Source organism: Osmerus mordax, chromosome 22 (genome assembly GCF_038355195.1).
Source record: "Osmerus mordax isolate fOsmMor3 chromosome 22, fOsmMor3.pri, whole genome shotgun sequence".
Classification (NCBI taxonomy): domain Eukaryota; kingdom Metazoa; phylum Chordata; class Actinopteri; order Osmeriformes; family Osmeridae; genus Osmerus; species Osmerus mordax.
Genome location: NC_090071.1, coordinates 12,638,380 through 12,663,918, shown reverse-complemented (window position 1 = coordinate 12,663,918; position 25,539 = coordinate 12,638,380). Strand labels below are relative to the sequence as shown.

General features: G+C 41.9%; 1 protein-coding gene across 2 annotated transcripts; it reads right to left on the bottom strand.

Annotated features, from left to right (window-relative positions):
- Positions 1–724: 724 nt before the first annotated feature.
- tdp1 (tyrosyl-DNA phosphodiesterase 1) lies at positions 725–24,681 on the bottom strand. 2 transcript variants are annotated; one of them, XM_067260532.1, is made up of 16 exons: positions 24,538–24,681; positions 23,432–24,123; positions 23,102–23,145; positions 22,925–22,980; positions 22,658–22,754; positions 19,319–19,353; positions 18,403–18,495; positions 17,872–18,042; positions 17,594–17,672; positions 17,064–17,240; positions 12,343–12,391; positions 6,226–6,292; positions 6,034–6,141; positions 5,532–5,634; positions 2,592–2,697; positions 725–1,171 (listed from the first exon to the last, which is right to left on the bottom strand). In XM_067260532.1, exons 2-16 carry the CDS (start codon positions 24,090–24,092, stop codon positions 1,098–1,100), a joined length of 1,920 nt encoding a protein of 639 aa, XP_067116633.1. In that variant the 5' UTR covers positions 24,093–24,123; positions 24,538–24,681; the 3' UTR covers positions 725–1,097. The 2 variants fall into 2 exon arrangements, 1 of the variants encoding a protein (XP_067116633.1); XR_010879363.1 differs by lacking the exon at positions 725–1,171 and having other exon boundaries at positions 6,008–6,141.
- Positions 24,682–25,539: the final 858 nt, after the last annotated feature.

Below are 25,539 nucleotides of genomic sequence, written 5' to 3'. Positions count from 1 at the left end.
GTATTGGATAAAAAAAAATCGTTTGCAAAAATTGTTGCATTTAACAGCCTTGAATACTTGGGTATTGACGCTGAACATAACAGAACTGTCTGAATAGATCCGACCTGCAAACAATCGAATAATCTGTCCAAACACATACTCTCATAAATTTTATTTTTCATCTCTTTTAAAAGCCCTTCAATGTTATCTTCTCAGGTCCCTGTGTCATATTTCTGCTTGGGGCGAGGGAGGTGCAGACAATACACTGCATTGAGAAGCTCTATGCTAGAGGATAAGAGTGCTGTCTTGTTTGCACCTGTGGCTGATGCCTACAAGTCATGGTGTGTTAAACTAGCCATAATCCTCACAAGGAACATCGGAAAGTACAGATCTAGCATGGAATTGATATATAAAATGGACAGTTATGGAGAAAATATATTGAGAGATACCGATTGAGTGAGCAAGATAATAAGAGAGAGATATATTAAAACAATAGTAAAAATACAGAAGGGAAAAGTGGAGAAAGAGGAGTGATGGGGTGGAGCAAGAAAGAGAAAACCGGATAGATTTAACCTGTCGGCCCATTCAAAAGCTGAGGAAAGGAGACCATCAGTCAATTTAGTGTCTTGAGATAGACAGGGAGTAATAAATTAAGAGATCAATAGAGAAAATAATTAACCCCCAGGGAAGGCCACAATCTATCAACGCATTTGCTTCAAACATACTGAGGACTAGAAACATGGGCGAATGTAAAAACATTTTTTATGTCACCTTGGGAGTACATAAGTAACTAGTTGATCATGCAGTACAAAATAAATCACTAACATAATTATTACACAGCCACAAAATCACAACACAGATAGCTACAAAGAAAACTGGCTCTGTTCAATACTATGAAGCAGGAATAAAGACCCTCAGGGTCTTACTGAGAGATATCTACAAGACAGGCACAAATGAACTAGGACAGATTAGGCAGGACTCAGGTGTAAGCCTGTGTGTGAGTGAGAGATAGTTGTCCATGTGTGTGATGTGTATGTTTGTGTGAGAGGGGCGTGTGTGTGTGTGTGTGCGCGTGCGTGCGTGCATGTATGTGGATGCGTAGTATGGCCTGGCACAACTCAGGAGGGGACCCAGATGTTGCCATGCGTGTCTGGATCCTGGCTGTAGGGAATATTCCAGATCCATGGCTGTTCTGAGAGGAGGAGCAGAAGAAAGGAGCAGGAGGGAAGAAGAGTTAAGAGAGGAGAGAAGGGAGGAGAGAGAATTATGAGAGAAGATGTGGGAGAGAAGGTAGAGGACATGAGGAGAGAGACGATACACATTAAAACATAATGAAACCATCAGCCATAGTAGGGGTGGGGGAAAAATGGATTCACATTTGAATCGCGATTCAGTCTTCTAGCGATTCACATCGATCTTTTTTTTAAAATGTTTTTTTTAAATAAGAACATTTTTATTGATTAAAAATCAAATCTTTTTAATCGAATCGTGACCCCAAAGAATCAAATCGTGAGGTACCAAAAGATTCCCACCCCTAAGCCATAGTATACAGTGCTGAGACCAGAACACAGACTATGTGAACAGTATATAACCGTCTCTGAAACCAACTCACATTAAACTAATTTGCACTACTAACTGTTGTCCGTTTGACCAAGTACAGTGTCTCAAACACACAAAGACACACACTCTCTGACTCAAAACTCAATTAAAAGATGCATTCAGATACCCAGTCTTCACTGCCTGGCAAGGGTTGGTTGCCATGGCACCTGGTGTCTGATGAAAGCAATGGATAGTTGACTGGAACACAGTGACATGGTCATGGAGACACAGAGTAGGCCTCATGCATTTATGCTTCATCACTCAAAATAATAATATAAAAATAACAAGTTGCTATGGCGATATGTTGCAAGCCTCATGCTTTCAGCATAACCCAATCCACTCTGTGACAGTCAACAGGGTTAGTAGAGGTCGGGGAAGGGACCAATGACCGGCCAAAGGGTCATTCTGCACTGCCATTAACCAGCAGTCAGTGCTCTGACCCCTACACCCTCAATTGATGTCCATCACAGATGATCAGAGCCCCAGACAAGAGACTGCAATGACACACACACAGTGTCAGTTGGTGGGCCAACAGTTATTTGCATGTCAGATCTCTCCAAATTGAGAATAAATAAGTTCTCATCATTGACTAGCCAGAAATCTTTTGTTGCTCCAGGAAATGTGACATCACTAGAGTATGACAGACTGAATCTTTTCAAACTGCACAATGTACACCCTCACACTCCTAACACACACAATTTCAGAAAGACCCTATGACTGCAGATGGATTATGTGCCCCTCAACATGTGACTGACTGCTACAGCTGGACCAATTTAACATTAGCAACGAGGGAGTTCTGAGCACTGAGTGTCCAATATCTAAGCCATTACAGCAAAATTATTTGTCATAGTAAACTCACACAGCCGCACACGTTATCAAAAACTGCAAATGGGGATCGGGATATACACACACACACACCTGTTAGACACACGTAAAGGCAAAAATCTTCCTACACACACACACACCTATCAGACACACACACACACGCAGCATTGTAGGGAGGTATTAGTTACCTTTGTCTGAGTAGCATGTTGGAGGCAGGTCAAAGGGCACAGGAAATGAGGTGGACGGAAATGTGGCAGGAAACTGGTTCCTCTGGACAGGAAATGAGGTCATGTTCTGAAAGACAGCAGAGAACATGCGCACATGCACACACACACAATAACTAATTTCTTTAAGTCAAAGAAACTTCTAGTGGCTATAATTGTATATGAAGTTACACCAGAAACAGCACAAACAACACAGAAAGTTACTCCCAGAAAACAACAGCCAGAATCTTTAGCTAAGAGACATTCAGCTAGACAGACTGTTGACTACAGCAATCTTGTTATTCAGTGTAATTCCTGTGCAGACATTAGTGCAGAAGTTCCTCATATCTAGAGAGATGGGGGCTGATGAAGATGACAGATAAATGGATGGATATGGGTAGACAGTTTAGTAGAAAGTTGAGGAAAATTCCACAATAATCTGCAGTTTCTTTTTGTGACAGGGAGAGAAAGAGAGATTGGCAGCGACCTTGAAAAGTCTACAGATATGCAAGCGGGGCACTGAGAGCCGCAACAAGAAAAGAGATCCAGACACACAGACTCAATGTGTCTCTAGATGTAGTTGTCTCTTAGTCCAGCTCCTCCTATTCTCCTGTAATGGGTCACCCCTTCTGGCCTCTGATAAGCAGTAGCTGGTGGTGTCTGCTCCCTTCACTACAGGGGTGATGGAGACCCCAGAGATGACACCCTACCAGTTACACGAGAAGAAGGGAAGGAAATGGAGACAAGGCAGAGTTGATACAGACCAGCTCTGGTGGTAGCTTTTACATGTCCCAGTTGTCCAAAAAGAGTAAGGAAGGAGACAAGGAAAGGTGAAGGGAAAGACATACAGAACCAGGGCTTGAATGCAGGCCAACTCCGATGGTAGCAGAATGTGTTCATAAGAGTGCCAGAGGCTCCAGGAGAACTCTGGTGAGACACCTTAATGGACACATCTGTCTGTCTCCCGGCAACACTCTGCCTCCCGCTGTCACGGCAACGGAGTATAGCCTCATTTGTTTATATTGGGCCAGATTAGGGCTGGAAATCTGAACACACTGTGTTTGTGTGCGTCTGTGAGAGAGAGATAGGCGTGTAGTACCGATTAGTGTGTTTGGGTGGGTAGGGGAGCGCCGAATGGGGCTCCCTTTGTGGAAAATTGATCAGTACTGGGGAAACAGCAGGAATGGCTGGACGGCGCCTGCACCCTATGGAGGGAGAGGCTATGCACCCAGCTCAGATAGAGCTACAGCTGGTCCACTGTGACCTGGGCTTACCTCAAACAGGGGGAAAGTCGATATGCACATTCCTTAAAACTGAGAGGAAGGCTTCCTACAAGAACGTTAGGTTTGACACAAGTGTGTTGTTCTAAACTGTTCCTTTGTTTCTCAACCTTTATACCTGCCCCCTCCCTCCCTTCACAGAGTCTGATGAATTGACTGAAGCAAGAGGAAGAGAGAAGCCCACACAGAGCCATGCCGTAATCTGTGTCTGCAACAGTAGCCCAAGGACAGGTACACACAGACCTATACACTCACTTAAATAGAAATGCATCTGTCACTAAAAGCATTCACTATTTATTTATCTTCCTCCCTTTCAATTTTGATCTCTCTTTTGTGCTGTCCTTCATACCCCATCTTTCTTTCTCTTTCTCGCTCTTTTTCTCTCTCAGGAGAGAAACAATGAACAGAAGGAATAACAAACCATGTTTACTAATCTTAGCTGAATGAAGCCTTACCTCTGACAGGGCTTACATTGTCTTTTATAAAACAAATTATTCACACAAACAAGTGATTTGTTGGCTCTCCTGTTTTACTCCATCTCTCCATCTCCAAACCCCTTTGTTCAACCTACTCCTGTTTATTCAGAACAGGTTGGCGCAGCAAGGCAGTTTAATCAAGTCAAGCTGTACTTTTAAGTAGCTCTTCGATCAATCCATTAGTCCCTTCAAACAGCAGTAACCTCCCAGAGAACACACGTTTGTCCTATAAATCATCTTTATGAATTAGTCATCAAAGATGACAACCATTGGGGCAACAAACTAATGAGCTGTACAGTTCTCTAGTTTTCTAAACAATAACCAAAGTAGAGAAATAAACATAAAGAGGGATGGAGAAAGAGAGAGAAATAAACTGAGAAAGGGATGAATAAAGAGAGAAAGTGATCAACTATTCCATAAACCATCTGTCTGAGATCTGGGGGAAAAAGAAAAACAGCGAGACTGTTGCTAAGCAACTTTTGAGGTAATTCTAAGGCCTACCTCAACAACAAGGGAAAATGACACTGTAGTGCTATCCTGAGGATGACACAAAACACCCTGTACACCACACATGTGACTTATGTGCATATGTAACTGTGTGCCCTGTTTATAAGGCTGTTCATGTTTGTGTTCTAACCCTATATTTCGGAGCAGGTTAATGTAATAGTCTAATAGCATGTAATATTGCACATATTTTCGTCCTATTTCCCCTAAAGCAATAAAGTTAGGCTACTTAAAGACACCTTACACTCATAAAGTATGTTCTAAATGGCATAAATGCTGCCAATTAATAATTGACGTAACAAATTATTGTACATGGTCAGTAGCCTAGCCTATCGATTAAGGTAGGCCACTCGGAAGCATGTACACTGTCTGCTTCATTTGATCTTGATAGGCTAAGCAAATAATAACAATAAACCCACTATTTATTAATTAAAACTACTTCAGCATAATAATGCACTATTCTCCGACATGCACTCTAACAATCACTGCTGATAGACGGCCAAAAATTTTGTACAGCCCTCTTTCTGATACCGTGGCGGCAGAAATTTAGCCGTGGCGGGCCGCAAAATCAACATAGAGGAAACACAGCTGTGTACTGTAAATTTCACGTGTGTGTGTGACAGCACATTCAGTATGTAACAGGTGTGTATGTGTGAGAGACTTACAAAGGCAGAGGGAAGGTACAGTACTCCCAGCTCATAGGAGCGCACCATCATCTGAGTGTTGTTCTTCTCTAAGGCACCCCAGGCAGCTTTGGACAGGTTAGCACTGGAGAGATGGAACACACACACACACACCAACTCTGTATCATAACAGAACTGGGATAATCAAATCAGCTGCTGGGTAACCCAACTCCAAGTAAAGGTGTGAAGTAACAGGTAGCTCTGGGAAAGACAGCCTCCTTGTTGACAGTATATGATGAGCTAACAGACAGCAGAAGAGGAGAAAAAGGGGGGGTGGAAGAAGGAGGGAGAGCAAAAGAGAACAAGACCATATCAGGTTCTCAGCTGATTGGCAGATAGAAGTTGTGGGTAAAGCATGTTGACAACTAGGCTCCACATCCAATACTCCTCTGACAGAGCTAGAAGAATGAGCTCAATATCACTTTATCTGTTTACTCCCTCATTAATAAGTAACTCACTCATGGGGGGATATGTGGACACACACCTTGTGACCAGGAACCAAGCTAGCTGTGTGAAGTCTGGTGATGCCCTCATGTAGGTTTTGATGTGTGGCATGGCGTGACTCCGCCCTGATGCCTCAGCTTGCCAACGGCTGCCAACACAAACAACACGGTACATGAAACAACAATCAGTCTAAGTGGTAGTTTATTTGCAGAGTGCATATAGCTGGTCTTACTGGAAGTAAGAGTGGAGCCAGAGCTGTTTCTGAGCCGTTTGGATGCTGTAGGGTAGAGAGCCCCCCGCTGTAGGAAGAACAACATGTTAGAGCACCCCTGAAGGAATCCTGGATACTGCATTTTAATGGGGTTACTCACTTCAAGTTTTAAAACAGCGATTTATTTAGGCTTTATACTACTCTATAATAGGGTACCGTATTTTACGGGAAATAGGACGCATTTTCTATAAGCCGCATCCCACCAGAATGGGAACTTTGTGTTTGTAAATCGAAATCTAGGCCGCACTGGAATATAGGCCAACTTTTAAATTACCCAGGAACACTTTCATATTGGACAGCTTGGCTAGCCATCTAACTAGACAACATTCACAATCGGTGAACACACAAATTATCTAAACTACAGACCATAGCATTACACATATCAAAACAGAACAAACACAACAATAGAACTCCGAACAATACTTATCTAACTAAGCTAATGCCCCTAACTTCATAGCTTTTCAGCTTGCCGCGAGGCATTCTGGGTACCATGAGCATTGTCGCTACAATTTATAGTTTTCAGTCGTGACATCCGCTGTGACCTGGAGGGCAAAAAGCTGCTGGCGATGGCGCCTCACACCATTGAGACGCAGCAAAAGCCGGGCAAATTTACCTTCCCACGTTTCTTTGGATCACCTCTTAGCTAAAGATATGGACACAAACTGCAAGTGTTGGGCAATTGCGATCCATATACAGCACTCGGGGGGGGGGTCAACTAAATGGCAGCCCCCTGATTCAACCAGCTTCTGTATTGCACAATGCCTGGTCACTCGCGCTCAGTGTTTCTTGAGTTGTATCAGAGAATGTCTAATATGGCCCGTAGATGGGCTCTGGTTGTATAGATCAATTAACACCATACGTCACACGACTGTCAAGGAGGCTTGTCGGAGGCAAAAGACGAACTTCTCCCGGGTATAATACACTTGGAGTGTCGATCAGGTCATCATATATCTCTGGCCACTGGATTGCAGGGCTTGACATAAACTTTTTGAGGCACTTGACCTTTGGACAAGTACATTTACGTTTCACTTGTCCATACACAAAAGTCACATGACCTTTAAATAGCCTGACCAAGTGATCGGGCAAAACTAGCCTGGCTAACGGCGGTCGCTTTCTCAGGCAAATGACGAATAAACAGGCTCGGTTAAAGAAATCCGAGATCTTCAGCAGGCTTGTATCTACAAAAGGCGGTCATTCTTGACATTTTTGGTGTAGAATGGAGTGAAATACAACATTGTGCCAGTGAGCAACCCGAGTCTGACTCTGAGGCTAACGTCAAAACAGTATAACACCGTGGGACGCAGTCTCACTCAGATTGCCAGTTTTACACAAATCATAAAAATAATCGGACCAGCTGGCTAAAAGCAGAATTCCCATATCTCTTGAAAGATGCCCTGCTTGACTTTTTAGGAGTAAAACCTTTGGTGTAGAATTGACCGAACTGTAAAATTATGAACTTTGTGACATGACGCGACCAAGACAAGAGACTGGCTGCCACCTAAGACAATACGGTCTACCGGGCGACATTCTCACTGAAATTTCAAGACTTTCATGACCCAAATCAAAATTCTGATGTGACAGATCAATTGGGAATCGCTTTCTCTCTTAAACGCTGTCCTTGACCTTTTTGGTCTTTTTAAATCTATTTAACTACCGTATTTTCCGGACTATAAGGCGCACTTAAAAGCCTTTAATTTTCAAAAAAAACGACAGTGTACCTTATAATCCGGAGCGCCTTATATATGGATAAATTCTGGTTGTGCTTACTGACCTCAAAGCGATTTTGTGTGGTACACGGCGCTCTGTCAAAATGTTTTAGTACGACTTTGGTAAACGACAAAGCCGCGCCGCTTGCAGCATTATGGCTACCGTAGTCAGGAGCGTGGCAGAGTAATACATACTGTGCTTCACCATAATATGGTTTTGTTTCGCTTAATGCGCCTTATAGTCCGGAAAATAGACCATTCATTTACAGTGCGCCTTATAATCCAGTGCACCCTATAGTGCGGAAAATACAGTATTTGTATTATCCATGTAATCCTCTAGCCGTTATAAAGGCTACCTTTCCCAGTTTTCTGCCACCATGTTGCGCGCACATCGCGAATGCTTAAAAACAAATAATTCGTCTATTGGGCACTCGCGCTGTGTTTATCAAGTTATAGCGAATTTTGACTATGGCAGTCAGTGTAATACTGTGTGTGATATTCTCTGCCATAAAGTCAATATTTCTGGGTATCGCAAACCTGTTATTGAAAGATTATGGTAAATATATTGTAATATTTACGATTACAGGTAAGAACAATATATAAATTTATCGACTCCCCCGACCTGTGTTTTTTACCACTTTTGGGGTCTTAACACAAGCCTCACACATTGTCTTTGTTTTACATTCAGTTGAATATGGGTGTAAAGGGATTTCCAAATCATATAATTCCAAATGCATTTCGAGTTTAGTTGTGTCTAACACAACCCACCTATTTAGCTAACTAGCTAACTTTAACTCACTACGACCTCGATACACAACAAACTATGTCAAACCGATTACATAAAGATGTGTTTTATGGCAAAAAATACCATAATTAATATACCTGTATGTTCTTGTGTTTAACTTTACTTGAGCTTGATGAAGTGTTAGCTGCAAATACGTGTAGGCCTATATTTGGACGGCTGGCATTGTTTGCACTCCCCCGAGACAGGTTTAATGGCACAAATCCACAATCTCCTCTTCTCTGGATTTTCTTTATCGGACGAAATTCTAAAGAAACACAGCCCAGGCTTGTCTCCTCTTCGATTACTGCATCCGATAGAACAACAACTATCCGGCATTTTGGCAACACAAAAGCAACAGACTCAAAGAAAATGTATGACTTTATAATGGGTGGCGGGTAGCGGAAAGTCCTTTTTGCCCTCCAAAGGGGCGTGCCCCTTGGAACGTGACGTCACATGAAAACTATGAATAACAAGCTATGCACGAGTATAGGCGCTTACAGCATTGTGTAACACACTTCGGTTGTGGATAGTACAGTTAGGTCCATAAGTATTTGGACATTGACACAATTTTCATCATTTTGGCTCTGTATACCACCACAATGGATTTGTAGAACATAACATTTCATAATAATTTCAGTAAATCAAACAACTGCAAGACCCAGTGAAATGTCATATACAGCTAGTAAACTAACGTTAGCTATCATCGCTAAAAACATTGGCTAATTCAACTTAGGTAGTGTAACCGAGCTCTTTATAGGTTCGTTTTAGATATAATTTGATATGGGTCTTGTGGACAATAAGACACGGACGCGGTCTCTTTTCACAACTTGTATTTTCTCACTTCTATTCTTGACTTCGCCATTCGAACATCCCTCACCTGACTTCACGTAATGCTTACGTCAGCATCATGCCTACGGCAACTTCCGAGGGACAAAACACCCTTTTCCGTTGAACATAGAAAGGTCTGCTACAGAAGGCTATCCTCAGGATTTGCAAGCTAGCTAAACTTATACTAATTGTATAGACATAACTATGGATTTTGCCACTAAATGAGTGACTTTGCTTTATTTCTGGACATACAGTTAGGTCCATAAGTATTTGGACATTGACACAATTTTCATCATTTTGGCTCTGTATACCACCACAATGGATTTGAAATGAAACAATCAAGATGTGCTTTAAGTGCAGACTTTCAGCTTTAATTTCAGGGTATTTACATCCAAATCAGGTGAACGGTGTAGGAATTACAACACATTTTATATGTGCCCCCCCCCTTTTTAAGGGACCAAAAATAATTGGACAAACTAACATAATCATAAATCTAATTGTCACTTTTAATACTTTGTTGCAAATCCTTTTCAGTCAATGACAGCCTGAAGTCTGGAACCCATAGACATCACCAGACGCTGGGTTTCGTCCCTGGTGATGCTCTGCCAGGCCTCTACTGCAACTGTCTTCAGTTCCTGCTTGTTCTTGGGGCATTTTCCCTTCAGTTTTGTCTTTAGCAAGTGAAATGCATGCTCAATTGGATTTAGGTCAGGTGATTGACTTGGCCATTGCAGAACATTCCACTTCTTTGCCTTAAAAAACTCTTTGGTTGCTTTCGCAGTATGCTTCGGGTCATTGTCCATCTGCACTGTGAAGCGCCGTCCTATGAGTTCTGAAGCATTTGGCTGAATCTGAGCAGATATTGCCCGAAACACTTCAGAATTCATCCTACTGCTTTTGTCAGCAGTCACATCATCGATAAATACAAGGGAACCAGTTCCATTGGCAGCCATACATGCCCACGCCATAACACTACCTCCACCATGCTTCACTGATGAGGTGGTATGCTTTGGATCATGAGCAGTTCCTTCCCTTCTCCATACTCTTCTCTTCCCATCATTCTGGTACAAGTTGATCTTGGTCTCATCTGTCCATAGGATGTTGTTCCAGAACTGTACAGGCTCTTTTTGATGTTTTTTGGCAAACTCTAATCTGGTCTTCCTGTTTTTGAGACTCACCAATGGTTTACATCTTGTGGTGAACCCTCTGTATTTACTCTGGTGAAGTCTTCTCTTAATTGTTGACTTTGACACAGATACGCCTACCTCCTGGAGAGTGTTCTTGATCTGGCCAACTGTTGTGAAGGGGTTTTTCTTCACCAGGGAAAGAATTCTTCTGTCATCCACCACAGTTGTTTTCTGTGGTCTTCCGGGTCTTTTGGTGTTGCTGAGCTCACCAGTGCGTTCTTTTTTTTTAAGAATGTACCAAACAGTTGATTTGGCCACACCTAATGTTTTTGCTATCTCTCTGATAGGTTTGTTTTGATTTTTCAGCCTAACGATGGCTTGCTTCACTGATGGTGACAGCTCTTTGGACTTCATATTGAGAGTTGACAGCAACAGATTCCAAACACAAATACCATACTTGAAATGAACTCTAGACCTTTTATCTGCTCCTTGTCAATGAAATAACGAACTCCCTTTATGAGGGAATAACATACACCTGGCCATGGAACAGCTGAGCAGCCAATTGTCCAATTACTTTTGGTCCCTTAAAAAGGGGGGGGGCACATATAAAATGTATTGTAATTCCTACACCGTTCACCTGATTTGGATGTAAATACCCTGAAATTAAAGCTGAAAGTCTGCACTTAAAGCACATCTTGATTGTTTCATTTCAAATCCATTGTGGTGGTATACAGAGCCAAAATGATGAAAATTGTGTCAATGTCCAAATACTTATGGACCTAACTGTATGTCCAGAAATAAAGCAAAGTCACTCATTTAGTGGCAAAATCCATAGTTATGTCTATACAATTAGTATAAGTTTAGCTAGCTTGCAAATCCTGAGGATAGCCTACTGTAGCAGACCTTTCTATGTTCAACGGAAAAGGGTGTTTTGTCCCTCGGAAGTTGCCGTAGGCATGATGCTGACGTAAGCATTACGTGAAGTCAGGTGAGGGATGTTCGAATGGCGAAGTCAAGAATAGAAGTGAGAAAATACAAGTTGTGAAAAGAGACCGCGTCCGTGTCTTATTGTCCACAAGACCCATATCAAATTATATCTAAAACGAACCTATAAAGAGCTCGGTTACACTACCTAAGTTGAATTAGCCAATGTCTTTAGCGATGATAGCTAACGTTAGTTTACTAGCTGTATATGACATTTCACTGGGTCTTGCAGTTGTTTGATTTACGGAAATTATTATGAAATGTTATGTTCTACTAGCCATTTGCCTACTTTAGCAAGTCACTGTATTTCCAAGCCATGATAGTGTAACTGATACGACACAGTAAATAATACCTCTTTCAAGTAATAACCCCCCGTTCAAGTGTTGAGCATTAAATTAGCTGCACGGTCTGTAGAGATCTTGGGACAAAGCCACTTTTTGTTCTAAAACCGGGCTATAAGCCGCTTCGAAATATAAGCCGTACAACCACAAGAAAACTGTAAAATCGTGGTACAGGCCGCGGCTTTATTTCCGAAAAATACGGTAGTTGTATAGGTTTATAATAGTTATATGTGAGAGAGAGAAACAGAGAGAAAGCAATAAACAGAGAAAGCAGCAGAGAGTAACGGAGAAACAGAAAGGCTGCTCACCCGGGTAGCCTTCCAGACTGGTCCTCACATCCTCCACTGAAGGGTATACCTGGGGATCACACACACACACAAAGCAGGGCAGTCAGACCTCAGGGCCCTACACACACACACCTTTAAACATCAACCCAACCTGTTTGTCAATTCCACCCCCCAGACGTGTAACGCAGTAGGCTCTTTTACACAGCCTTTTACACAGCCTGTTAAAGCTGGGATGTTGCGGCATAATTCGCCTTTAAGCCGCCTCGCAGTCGTGTAAAAGGTACCGACAACAGAAATGGGGTCATTGTGGAACTACACATGCTAACAAAAACGCTGACGTAGTCCCTTTTTACCCAGAATGCCATCATGCAACGTCGTAAAAGCACCCACAGGGTGGTATTATGCCGGCTTTGTTTGGTTCTGTGTAAACAAGCAAAGCCGGCATATAGACAGGTCTTTTATACGGCAATATTGCAGGATCTCTGTGTAAAAGGGGGCTCTTGCGGCTCCCATAAACGATACCTACTTACTCACTCACACACTACCAGGCTGAGGCCCCCCCTGAACCCTATACACACACACACACACACACACTCCTCTCACCTACCAACATTCACACCCAGATCTATCCCATCTCTCTCCCCTCTTTAATGACTTTCTTTTGCACTACTGCCTTAGGTTTACAATGCCATTTGGCACAGCTCTACTACCTATACTTCAGATACGTATTACCTCATTGTGAAAGCTTGTGCATATGCTGATATTCTTCATAGTGTTTTTACTAACTATTTTATTACTACCACACACATACACCACTGTTTTTGGTGAAGCCGCAGCCATCCTTTTGTTGCCTGCACATTGCATTATGACAGCAAAATTGTCTTTTTGTCGTGTAATAAAATTGCCTGCCTTCCTGCATTACTGCCCTTGCGGTTTGTCTGTCTGTCTGAGGGGTTAAGTGGCGGGGGGTTGTCTCTGCGTGACACAGTGACTTTTCTGCTGACATTTACAAAGAGATTCATCCCAGAATAATCAATGACACAGATAATCACAGGAGACATGAATCCTTAACCACCAGGAATAAACTTTTTTAAACAGTGACGTTGATGTACAGAAGAACACCAAACCAAACAACCAACGAAGGGGCATGAGGGGAAGAAAGTAGAAGAGAATGTTCCATTATGTGGACTGATTTGATGTGGTCTGTTGCTTGTTTGCTAGCAATTTGATGCCCACCTATTATTGTGATTAGAAAGCATGGATTGGTGAGCTTTTGCATAATGACAACCCAGAGCTGACAGCAACTAACTACAGAAACACAAATTACATGCAAATGATGCTTGGTCAAACACAAAGATTTTCTTTTTATATATACACAGGCATGTATCTACTGTATATGATAAGAACAATCATGCAAACGCAACATCTATTTACATCCATATGTACGGCTGAGGGAGGAGGAGCAACGGGAGACAGTAACTCCTATTCTATTTATTTATTTATTAACTTTTAGGGCATTTCTGCTTTTTTTGTTGCACAGAGATAGTGAAGACCGACAGGAAACATAAAAGGGAGGCGAGGGGAGGACTTGCAGGGAATGGCCCGGGCTGGATTCGATCCTGGGCCCCTGCAGTAAGGCCATAGCCTACATGTGAGCCACCCAGGAGCCCCAAACTGCTCTATTCTGATGAAGTTATAGCTGGCCTCAGCCAATCAACTCACTAGACAATGAAAACTAACATGTGGTATTCACACTGACTGAGAGGCTAGACTGGGCTTTGGGCAGGGTCGGCTCCATGGGGGGCAATACCCCCCCCCCCCCCCATTCTTTCAGCTATACGTTTCAATAAGAAAGCTATATACAAAATTCAAATGGCTCAGAAAAAGACAAATGTAGAAAGAAGCAAGTGTGCACATGATGGACAGCAGGACAGAAATGTAAAAAGAGGGGGGAAATAATGTGAGGTGCAAACTCTTTTCCACTAAGGCCATTGTACTCATGACAGGCTAAGAGATAGAATGAAAGACAGAAAGAGAAAGACAGAATTCAAATTCTAAAAGGCTTTAATTGGGCAGTCATGCATGTGTAGTGAGGTCAGCAAGACCACGCAGAACATCTTTCCACACCTGAAGAGTGATTAAATCACATGACAAATCTAATCAGCCCTTGTGACACCCTCAGTATGCTGATTACCCACCAAACGCCGATGCAAAGGAACCATAGAATTGGGGGGGGGCCTCCCCAATCTACCTAATCAGTCCTCCTGCTAGCTTGCAAGCTTCAAAGGGCCTGCTTGAGACAACACGTCTCCAGCAACCATTTGCTATCCGGCGATTTGAACAAACATACCTTGATCAGAACTTTTGAGGAAAGTTCTTGAGACTTCACCTTTACCACAAGAGTAAAAGGTGAAGAATTATGACAGGGATATTTGTGTCATGTTTGTTACTTTGTTTTAATGTTGTGTACACTGAAATATTGATTCTAGTAACTACTCCTTCTTCCTGAAAGATAACCACGTCATTCTTGGTATCTACACAACGCTATCATAATAAAACAATCATTCAACTATATTTTGTAACTGTACCAAGATGTCCAGAACAATATTTGAACAATCTTATTAACCAGCCAAAGATCAGATCACACCTTTGGTAGGTGTGAAGGAAGGAGGGGGGAGTTGAGAACCCAGCTTTCCCCAATCAACGTCTGATCCCAGACAGGTCCTCCCTAGAACTCTGAACTGTATGAAGCTCTAAAATGACCATCAATCTCTGACTCCAGCGAAACCAACCATGGCACGAACGCCACCAGGATTGGCGTTCCAAAGGACGTCGCCAAGCTTCTCCTGAGATTCAACTTCATAGTGAACGCGTCACTATCTGGACGTTTCAACAGAAGTACTAAAAACGCAATTCTAATTGCGACTTGACTGAGATCCCGCAGACTCAGTCACATGACCCAGTGCAGCCGCACTTTGACTTTGATTCTTCAAATGGACCTTTGGCGCAAACCGCCCTCAACCTCTTTGATCAACCCCTGATCAAACGTAACTATGGCTAACACTCTTTCCTCCCCGACATGGCATTGGCGTGAGCTGTGTTTATGATTTGTAAGGATGTAATCATTGACTGTACAATTTCTGTCTTTCTTTAAGTTAGACCATTTAATTCTGTTCATTGAAACCAATATCTCATATCAAACCCATAATCTAACTTCATACGATCCGTTTACCTTACTTGAATAAATTCATTGTAAAGATATTTTGATGTGCGTGTTCACTAATGTTACGATTGGCTCTACACTTAGAACAAATTCATTCCTAAAGATGAGACTGACTATTAAATATTAAATATAGTATTCCCTAATGTCCTAAACCAATATTAGGGTGGTGCCCCAAAACTTTATTATACATTAAGTATTTCTATCTTTAAACAAGCAAAACCCCGCTACACATGCCAGTTATTTAGAAATATATATGTAGAGATGTTACAGGATAAGAGAGAAAGCATTAACAAAGAAGATACCGGCAAAGCAGGAGAGAGGGAGAGCTGTGCGACACAGAAGTCCCAGCTAACATAGAAGCATTAATCACACACAGTGTGACAGGTGAAGTGGATCTGCTGACTGGAGCAATGGGCAGGGCTAGATCCTTAGATCTCTGTGATTATCTCACCTCTGCTTCTCACATATCAATGGATACCTAACTACTACCTGTGCATCATAGATCTACATTGAAACAAACGACTTCTTATGGTTCCTAGATATCCACAGGCCTGACAAATTGGCCTAGTTACCGAACCTCAAACGTATTTTTGCTTTGAGAACATACAAATACACTTAAAGGAACATCGTAATACCTGGGCTTGGTGCCAGCAGATCTGGGATTGCTTATTCCTATAAAGGAAGACAACAGGATCTAATCCTGGATCATCTATCCATCTATACTGTGAGTCGCTGGGCCCCCCAATGCCATCCTCCCTCTCTCAAGTCACATATCATCTGGAATTTTCTCATTTCCCCCCCCTTCACATCAGATAATTAGTAACATTAATTGTAAATAAGAAACCAAAATCTCATATCATGCATGCGATTCCTTAACTCTCATATTGACAGAGTTTTCACCTACACAATATACTACAACAGCATGATAGAACTGCTGAAATTCAGTCATGGCTTTTGATTTTGGTGTGCCACCCCAAGATTTCCAGTGCCCACAAAACATTTCTAGGGGCGCTACTACATCTATCCACCTCCCCTGGGCACCAGGGAATAGGGTTGGGCATCTGAAATATAAAGCCCAAAAGTTTCTAGCCTAGGCTACTGCCTCCATTAAATGATCGCTTGACAAAATGTAACAAAAATGGCATAGTGGGACACAAAAAAAGCAAAATTGCTCAAACTAATTTGTTATAGAGCTCCCAGATATTTTGTGGCGAAATATGTCCAATACAAATGAATGGATGGATGTTGAGGATTAGAGCGTAGCTGTTGCCACATACAATCAAAAAAAAAAAGTGTAGTAGGCTATAGGAATAATACATGATTGGATAATAGGCATACAAATGTTGTTGAATAAATATAAAAAGCGTGACATGTTTAGATTTTCAGAGAAATATCAATGGATATTCTCCTGTGTCTATTTGCACATCAGAATCAGAGCTAGCTAACAGAACATCATATTCTTATATTTTTTTCTCAAAAAATATTTTGCCATCGGAAGCAACATTCAATAAGAACATACCAAGTGTACAGGTGGATCAAGCCTGTGCGACGACTTGCCCAAGGTGGTCAGGGTGCGCTGGAATTCCCCCGCCAACCATTTGGTCTTGTCCAATCCCATAGAGCCGATGCTGGAGAACTGACCGATGACAGGCCACTTTTCTTCACTGGGGATGGGTTGTGTGTGATCATGCAGTAGCTAGGAAATGGGCATAATAAGGCAGAAGGGAAGGATGGAGGGAGGAAAGGATGGAGGGAAGCATGGAGAGAAGGATAGAGGGAGGGAAGGAGGGCAGAAAAGAGGTCAGAAGAATAACAGAGGTGAGATTTGATCAACTCTGCTGCAATGGACTGTCACAGGTGGTAGACAGATGGACTGACGGACTATAATGAGGGCTTCGTTGAACATTGAGGCCAGTGAAAGTGCCGGAGCTCTATTCAGCCACAAAGAATCGAAGAGAGAAGGAGAGAGACACAGGGAGAATAAGAGAAAAAAAATAGGAAACAAGAAAGTAAAGAGAGAAAGAAAGGAGCCAAAAAGCCTGTTAGTACCTTTCTTAGCCTGAGGTGACCCCACCTCTCCATGTCTGATCCCAAATATCTGCCTGGAGCCGAGCCAATCAGGTACACTCTGAGGAAGAGGAGGCAAAAGAACAACATTGAGGGGGAGGAAGAGGAAATAGGAGAAGAGGGAAAGGGAGAAGATGAGGAGGTGGAGGAAGAAGAGATTGACAACTGAGAAACTTTGTCAGGCAGCATCATATAACACATTTAGTACTGGCAGTGACTATAGGCCAGTGCATGTTTCTTACCCAGGGTCCATGTCTCACCTGGTCTCTGATAGGTCATGCTTCTTGATCCTCTGCAGCCAATCAGAGAGTTCAGGGGCACGATAGGCCGACAGGTACTCCTGTAGGTCACGTTTGAACATGGTGGGTGACTCCCCCGATGTCTCTGGGCTCCCAGCCGGTAACTGTGGATAGAGGGGGCTCATCCACATCCTGGCATCAAGACACAGAAACAATTTACATGAAGATGATGATAAAGATAATGTCGGTGATAAAGACATAAATAATAAGGGTGGCCTTTTGTTTTGTGCCCGTTGTGGGTTATCTCTTTTGTTTTTGATTGTGCAACTCTCTTTGTGAGATTGTTTTAGGAGATGATTAATACATTTGATCAAAAAATTATAATAATAAAAATTGGACAGTGTACAATTTCTGGGGAAATTGTGAGGGTGTTCTTGTGGCTGCCCCAGCTGCCCATAGTCTCCCCTTTTTTTGCATTAAGGCAAAGGCAAGCACACCCAATGAGTTATAAATAATGAAAATAATGATGAAAATGGTTTCAAAAAGCCTCACCCCTGTGTCTTCTGGTACCAGTCTGCTCTGATGAGGTTGGAGGTGAGGATGACAACCCTGAAACCTTCCTCATACCACAGCAACATCATCTTCCTGCAACAACAAAAACACACTGTGTGAGGACAACACATAACCCCCACGGTCAGGGTACAACCCCTTGGTCCAAAACAACTATGGAGGAATTACCTCATAACATTCAACCACATAATAAAACACTTTCTTACTTAAAATATTTTAACCTATTTAACCCTACAATATTCAGATAAAATACTTACATGCTCTAAATGGCCAAACAAATTATTATTTTTACAAAAACAATGTTATATACATCAACAGGATGTGATGTTAGAGTCCAGAATTAACTACTAAGGGTCGGCTCGGGCATGTGTGTGTGTGTGTGTGTGTGTGTGTGTGTGTGGGGGGGGGTTGTTATATCAGCCTTCTGAGGGTGGGTGAGATTAAAACACTGGTGTGTGTGTGGAGGAGATGAAGACCTGAGTTTGAGGGTGGGGGTTTGGAATGGAGAGACAACTACAGGATGTATGTGATAACATATTCATATATCTAGTTAGCATGGGTTTATACTTATTGTGTACTGACTAGCAAACATGAACTGAGTAGCAACTGACTGGCTAGGATTTATTTATGAGACAGAATATCTTACTAGTTACTCTCAACTGACGATCAGCTGCCTAGAATCAACTGACAAAACAGGATTAAACGGAAAACAAAACACCAAAAGACAAAAAGCTAATGTACCAACTGAAAAGCTGAATCCTACTTGTGGTTAATTCTATTTAATTTTATGAAAGAGAGCATGGCTGTGTGAAGAGAGTAAGACAGAGTTGGAAAGAGAGATGTTACAAATGGAATACATAAAAGGCTCTGAGTCTAGGAGAATAAATGGAACACTTACGTGTGGTGTGTTCCAAAAGCAATATCCAGTTTGGCCTGTTAAAAAACAAATAAATCCACTTGAACTCAGCTCTATGGTGTCTTATTAGGGTCATGCTCTTGGCACTACAGCTGCAGTGTCTCTGTCTCAGTGAGATTGATTAGGAAAATAACATTTCACTTCAAACGCAAGTCCTTAATTGATCGTTTTATTTAGATGTCACAGTTTACAGGATCAGACGTGAGGAAGAGGGGAAATCAGCAGCATAAGAGGGGAGAGGAGGTAAATGGGTATGAAATTGGCACAGGGACTGCAAGGTGAAGACCCAACATGCACTACTAGGGCATCAAAATGTAATGGAAAAAACAATGGTGTCCTCTAGTGGTCAACTGTGGGACCACTAGAGGAAGTACTAGGAAGCAAAAGAAAATACTTCAGTCTATCTTATCTAATCCAAGCCCCCTACTTGTCCTGGGCTGCGTTTCCCGATAACGATGGATCGTAGCTGTTATGAGGGTTCTCTACGATCAAAATAACGATCCATCATTATTTCTTACGTGCGTTTCCTGAACATGCTCTTAAGGAGAACCATCGTACGTGTCTCTTAAGTTGCACTTAACAAGACGCTGTCCATTGTACTGAAATGTGATTCTTCTGACGCAACTTTAAAAATGTTAACCGCAACCAAAATATTTGACGAATTACGGTACACAAAAAATATTTTCTGTCGCTACAGAAAACTCTACATTTATTATAGGCTACTTATTTGAGTACTTTTCAATGTACATTGTATGATGCTACATGAAGGCAAAGACAATAAGGTGAACGTGCAAACTATGCTGCATCTGAGTTTTACACCGGAGTTAGGACCCTGCAATCAGCGACACAGGATGCTAAATACCAATAGGAGGTCTTGGAAATTAAGTGGGCTTGTCTCCAAATTGAGGTGAGGAAGCTCTTGTTTGAAGAGATGAAGTTCACAAGGCCCTCCATTTCTGTGCCTATTCTTCTTCCCAATCAACAAGGTAGTGTCAAATTTAGGTTACCTTATAGCCTAAGCATACAATGTTTATTTAAATTAAGTAAAGGCTGAATTGTGTATTGTATCATATATTCAGTGTTGCCTGTCCAATCCTTACATGTTTACCTTATAGATCCATGTGAGGAGCAGGAGCAGGGAGAACAAACTCCACTAAAACAACTATTTCTCAAATTACTTGTGCCTTGGTTTTTAACTCTTCTTGGTAGGCTACTCCACTTTCCAACTATGGAAAGTGGAGTAGCCTACCAAGAAGAGTGCCCCAGCTAGCAGCCTATATAATTCAATGTACAAATACAAGCATCTCTATCCAACATATTTACTGTCTTATTTTCTAGTGCTGACTGTATCTACAATCTTGCATAGATTTTTGTACGAGTTTTCACTCCCTCCCAGCCCCTTTGGTCAAAACATCCAAAACTGTATTACCCAATAAATAAATAAAATTCTCGAAACTGGCTGAAAATCTATTTTTCATAGATGAATTAAGCTGAAGACAATTAAAGTAATAAGAAATAATGAAACTAGCACCCTATTTTTTGGGGGTATGACACCTGTTATTGACCCAAGCAACACCGGACGATCTAAACGTTTAACAAGGCGCTGCTGACCATATCTTGGTTCTGCGTCAGTGAGCACTTGCCATAAAAACTAACGAGGCATCATCTTCAAACAGCTTGGATGCTTGGGCTACTTAATAATAGGTCTATCCAAACAGTCCACTGTAGCATAGAGTCAAACCTTCAACACAGACATTTCTGATCACCTCAGTAAGACACAGCACTGTGACGACCACATGAGCACAAGAACCCCCCGACTTTGCATTATATGATGCCTCATACAATGCCACTATCTTTCTGGATGAGCCTCAAAGGGCTGATACCAGACCTGGCGTCTCCTTCTCCCCAGGGAAGGGAGATGGGCCGGCCAAATGGCCGACCTTTCTCAACCTCTCCCTACTCCAGAAAACTCTGGATTAAACAAAGGATTTATCCAAAACAGACATTTAATGGATTTACAAACATTTCTCAAAGACAATACTGTTTTTGGACACTAGAAGGATTATTGGAATTTGTGTGTGACAATTTATGCTTTCCCTTTAATGCTGTGTTGATGTAATTTTATGTTTTAATGTAACATCCTTTCCTGTTATGATAAGTCAGTCAACCTTGATATCAAAATAATTTGAATCTACGAACGAAACCATTTATAAATGTTGTGTCTATATTTTTGGAAGTATATGCAAGGTATGAACATTTTAAGGACACCATCCAAAAGTATCAGCCTCTTCACACCTATTTGTGAACCAGTTTGAACAACACCCAGGCCAAGGACCTGACCAATGAACTGTTTTACCTGCCACAAGGCACTTCCCCTTTATTCTGATTATAAATACCAACAACAAATAATCACTCGCTGAGTCCATTGATACAGTAAGTCCAGACAACGGATGCGCCTTCAAGAAGGATCTCGCCAAGCTCCTTAGATTCAACATTATAGTGATTGCAACACCTTCTGGAAGATTCTGCAGAACTAACCAAACGCAATTCAAATTGCGACACTGAGATAACCAAACTCATTCTCACCGCTGATTAAAATGAATACTTTCACAAAAGAACCTTTGGATTGGATTACACAGACTCATTTACTACAGCCAAGATTTAAACGGACTCCGCTTTCGACCCACAATTTCAACACACCGGCGAACGTAAATGCGAATAGCCTATATTCCTTACTTGTAACATTGGCATGAAGTAATTGATATTGTGTGTGCTTTGTTTAGCCCTACACGTAAAACTAACTACCGTTAGTTTACCACTAGACATTCCCGTTATTGGACAAAGGCTTAAGATTCTTTCTCCTCCCCCTTCCCACTCTTTCTATCTGACCCATTGTATGTTGTTTTGTGTGTTAGCCCATCAAACTCTTACTAAAGCCAATAACATATTTCCATTACTGTTCATTAGATTTCAATTTATTCCAATAAATCATTATGTTTAATTGTACTCACGTATTCTGATCCCTCAAGTTATTTGATCTGCTCTACACAAATCCATTACTTAAGATTATAGACTGATTATTACGAAGGCTATTATTAAACAAGGATTCTTCAGCCCCTTTAAACAAATTCTGAGGTGGTGCCCCAAGAGACTTTATTATAACTTCAGTTTTTCTATCTTAAACGAGCAAACCCTGCTACACCACATAACAATCAATAAGCCAACACCTTGTGGACTGTGGAATCAGTATATTTTAAAAGTCTTAAACAGATGGTTATAATGTAGCCTAAAATGTTGGTGTGTTCCAACTGTTGAGGGTACCTGACAGAAGTGGACGTGTGTATAGGGCTGGGCCTGCTGGAGGAGACGAGCTTTGGCCTCTCTTTTGTCCCCATGGACAATCAGGACAGGCTTGTCTCTGGACACAGACACATATTCCATTTTCAGAACAGAAAATCTCCCTTATCATCAACCCAAACATCACAACAATTATCATCACCCTCCTCCTACCTCATCATCATTAATGGTCTGCTTATTGTAGAACAGAAGCTCACAGGCTCTTCATTAATTTCAAGAAGGGTTCCTTACCGAAACTCTGGTGGGTACTGCTGGACCATCCATGCGATGTCAAAACAGTAGTTAAACTACACAGAAGTCTGGAGTCATTTATACAGCAGGTAACATGACAAGATACAATAATCTGTTATACAGTGAACCCACACTAAACAAGTTGAAGAGGCACAGTGTGCAGCTTTGTAACTCTACCTGGACAGATTCCTTCAGGGTTCCAAATAATGGCGAGAGGATCTCTGAATGAGGACACATGAGTTGAAGAAAGTTGAACATCACAGACAGAAGGCTAGATAGACATTCCACTTAGTTAGACATGCCATACTGTAGGTATCAGTCCACAATACTGTTTTTTGTCCTTGCTCTGTAATAGAGATTTACAATAGTCTTCACCGATACGATGGTGCTGGATTTGGGCAGGAGCTCAACATTAACATCTAAATATATTTGTAGCTATATCTCATAATCATTTGCATGGTTATGTTCTAGGTTTGTAGCTGCACGCTCCCACGTTATGGGACTGACCTTTGATGTGCAGAGCCCCAGTGTTGTATTTTTTATCCAGCCCTGTGACTTTGTTGAGGTAGAAGCGGTATGTGTCATTGGCAGGAGGAAAGCTGGTCTCAAAGAAATCGTCCGGCTCATCGATGTAGTATGTCCGCCCGTGGGGGCTAGGAGGCTGATTGTTTTCAACCTTCACCCTCTTGGGGTTCGGGGTTGGGCCCAGAGTCGACTTCTTTGGAGGGTCTTTCAGGCCTGAAGTCAAAGCTTTCGGCTTCTCTGCATCATCATTATCATCGCTGTCGGAGAGGGCCCAGCCAGAATCATCTGCCTCCTTCTTCCTCTTGCCAGCCAAAGATGGGAGGCGTCCATGTTTCACAGGGTTCAATTGGCTGACCTGGGCTACCTGTCTAGCCTCAGAGCCAATAGAGAGAGAGATAGCAGAGGTAGGCCGGACCTGAACTGGAACTGGTTCTGGTTTCACCTCCACTACTAGTGCTGGGTCAGGGTCCAAGCCTGATACCGGTTCAGAAACGAGGTAGGGATCAAGCTTATTGGTGTTGGAGTTAGAGTTGTGAGTTTTGGCCTGTCCAGGTGAATTACTGTTTGTGGGTTTTGAATCTTCATCATTATCATCATCACTGCTGGAGAGGGACCACTTGCCATGCAAGCTTACCTTTGACATGTCTGGTTCAGGGGATCAGGAGGGAGAGGTACTTTAGAGGAAATACAAAATTAAAGTTAAGTTTATGGCCGCTGTACAACTAGCTGTACTACAACTGTCACGGTCTGGGCAGGAACTGTGCTCAACTGGCTAACATTACAGCGCTCCATATATAATTTATATAAACATCATGGATCTTAATAAACATACTGCTGAAGCACTGAATCTTAAGTACTTCTAACTGGCTGGATGCGTGGCCCAATTCCAGAAGACACGCCTACTCAGCCCGTGAGTGGATGAAGTATATTTCTTTGTTCGCACAGAACTTCAGGCTAACACATACTAACTGGCAATAGAAGACCCTGGTAAACGTGTCACTTTGGAAGGCGGCTTGACAAATAACTAAAGAGCAAGGCGTTTTAATGAATAAAATCTGAAAATGGGTGTTGTGGCGGGAAATACTCACTGCAATCCTGCAGATGAAAGTGCTCCGATTTTAACCGGCACACTTCCTTGCGAAATCAGAACAATAAATGCAACCAATCCAGGACGCTCTGAGTGTACAATAGGTTGATTAGTATGGGGTATGTTGGACAGGAAAAACTTGTAATATAGCATACTTCGCCGTATTACGAGAGCAGGATACTCGTGTTTTGACCAGAGATGTGGAGCCACCACCACCTCTCCTTCGTGTTCTTGTTTTACGGCGGTTGGCATCCAGTTTATTGGTGCATTACCGCCACCTTCTGCTCTGGAGTGCAGATCAGAAGTCCCTTCAAAAAAATGTATGCTAGGGCGGCCATCATAAAATCTGACTGAAGGACTTCACATAGCTCTCAAACAGATGACTGTTTGAATGGAAACACCTCATCGTACTTGGACTGAGGTTGACTGAGGCATATCTACGACGGATCATTAGGGCCACATGAGTTGGATTCGTTTCATAATTCACAAACAAATGTAACGCGATTCACAAATCTATTGTCGTGATTCACAAATAAATGTCACGCTATTCACAAATGTATTTCGTGATTCAACATATTTGACCCCATTACATTACATTTTACACGAGTTACAAATCCCTGCATTTGTGTGTGGATTTTTTTTACTTTCCTGACGCGCTTAGATTCACAAATGCATTTTTTCTAAAAGAAAATATATTCTCTGCAGTTTATCAGATGTCTTTTCCAATTTTAGCCAATCACATTAACGTGGTCTAGCCTAGGAAACACCTGGTGACTAAACATGGATCCTGTATGGAAGCAAATCAGTGACATGTTTTGAATTTTAAAAGGCATTGAATCAGGGGCATCGTTATACCCTTTTTACTGGGGCACGTGCCCCATCTGATGTGCCCCAGTAAAATCAAAAGTTTGAGTTTTAACAATTTACTTTATTAGTTAGTGCATTTACTTAGATTGATAATCCCAGAAAAAATAAATGCAGTATCCGAATCAACGCTTGTAAA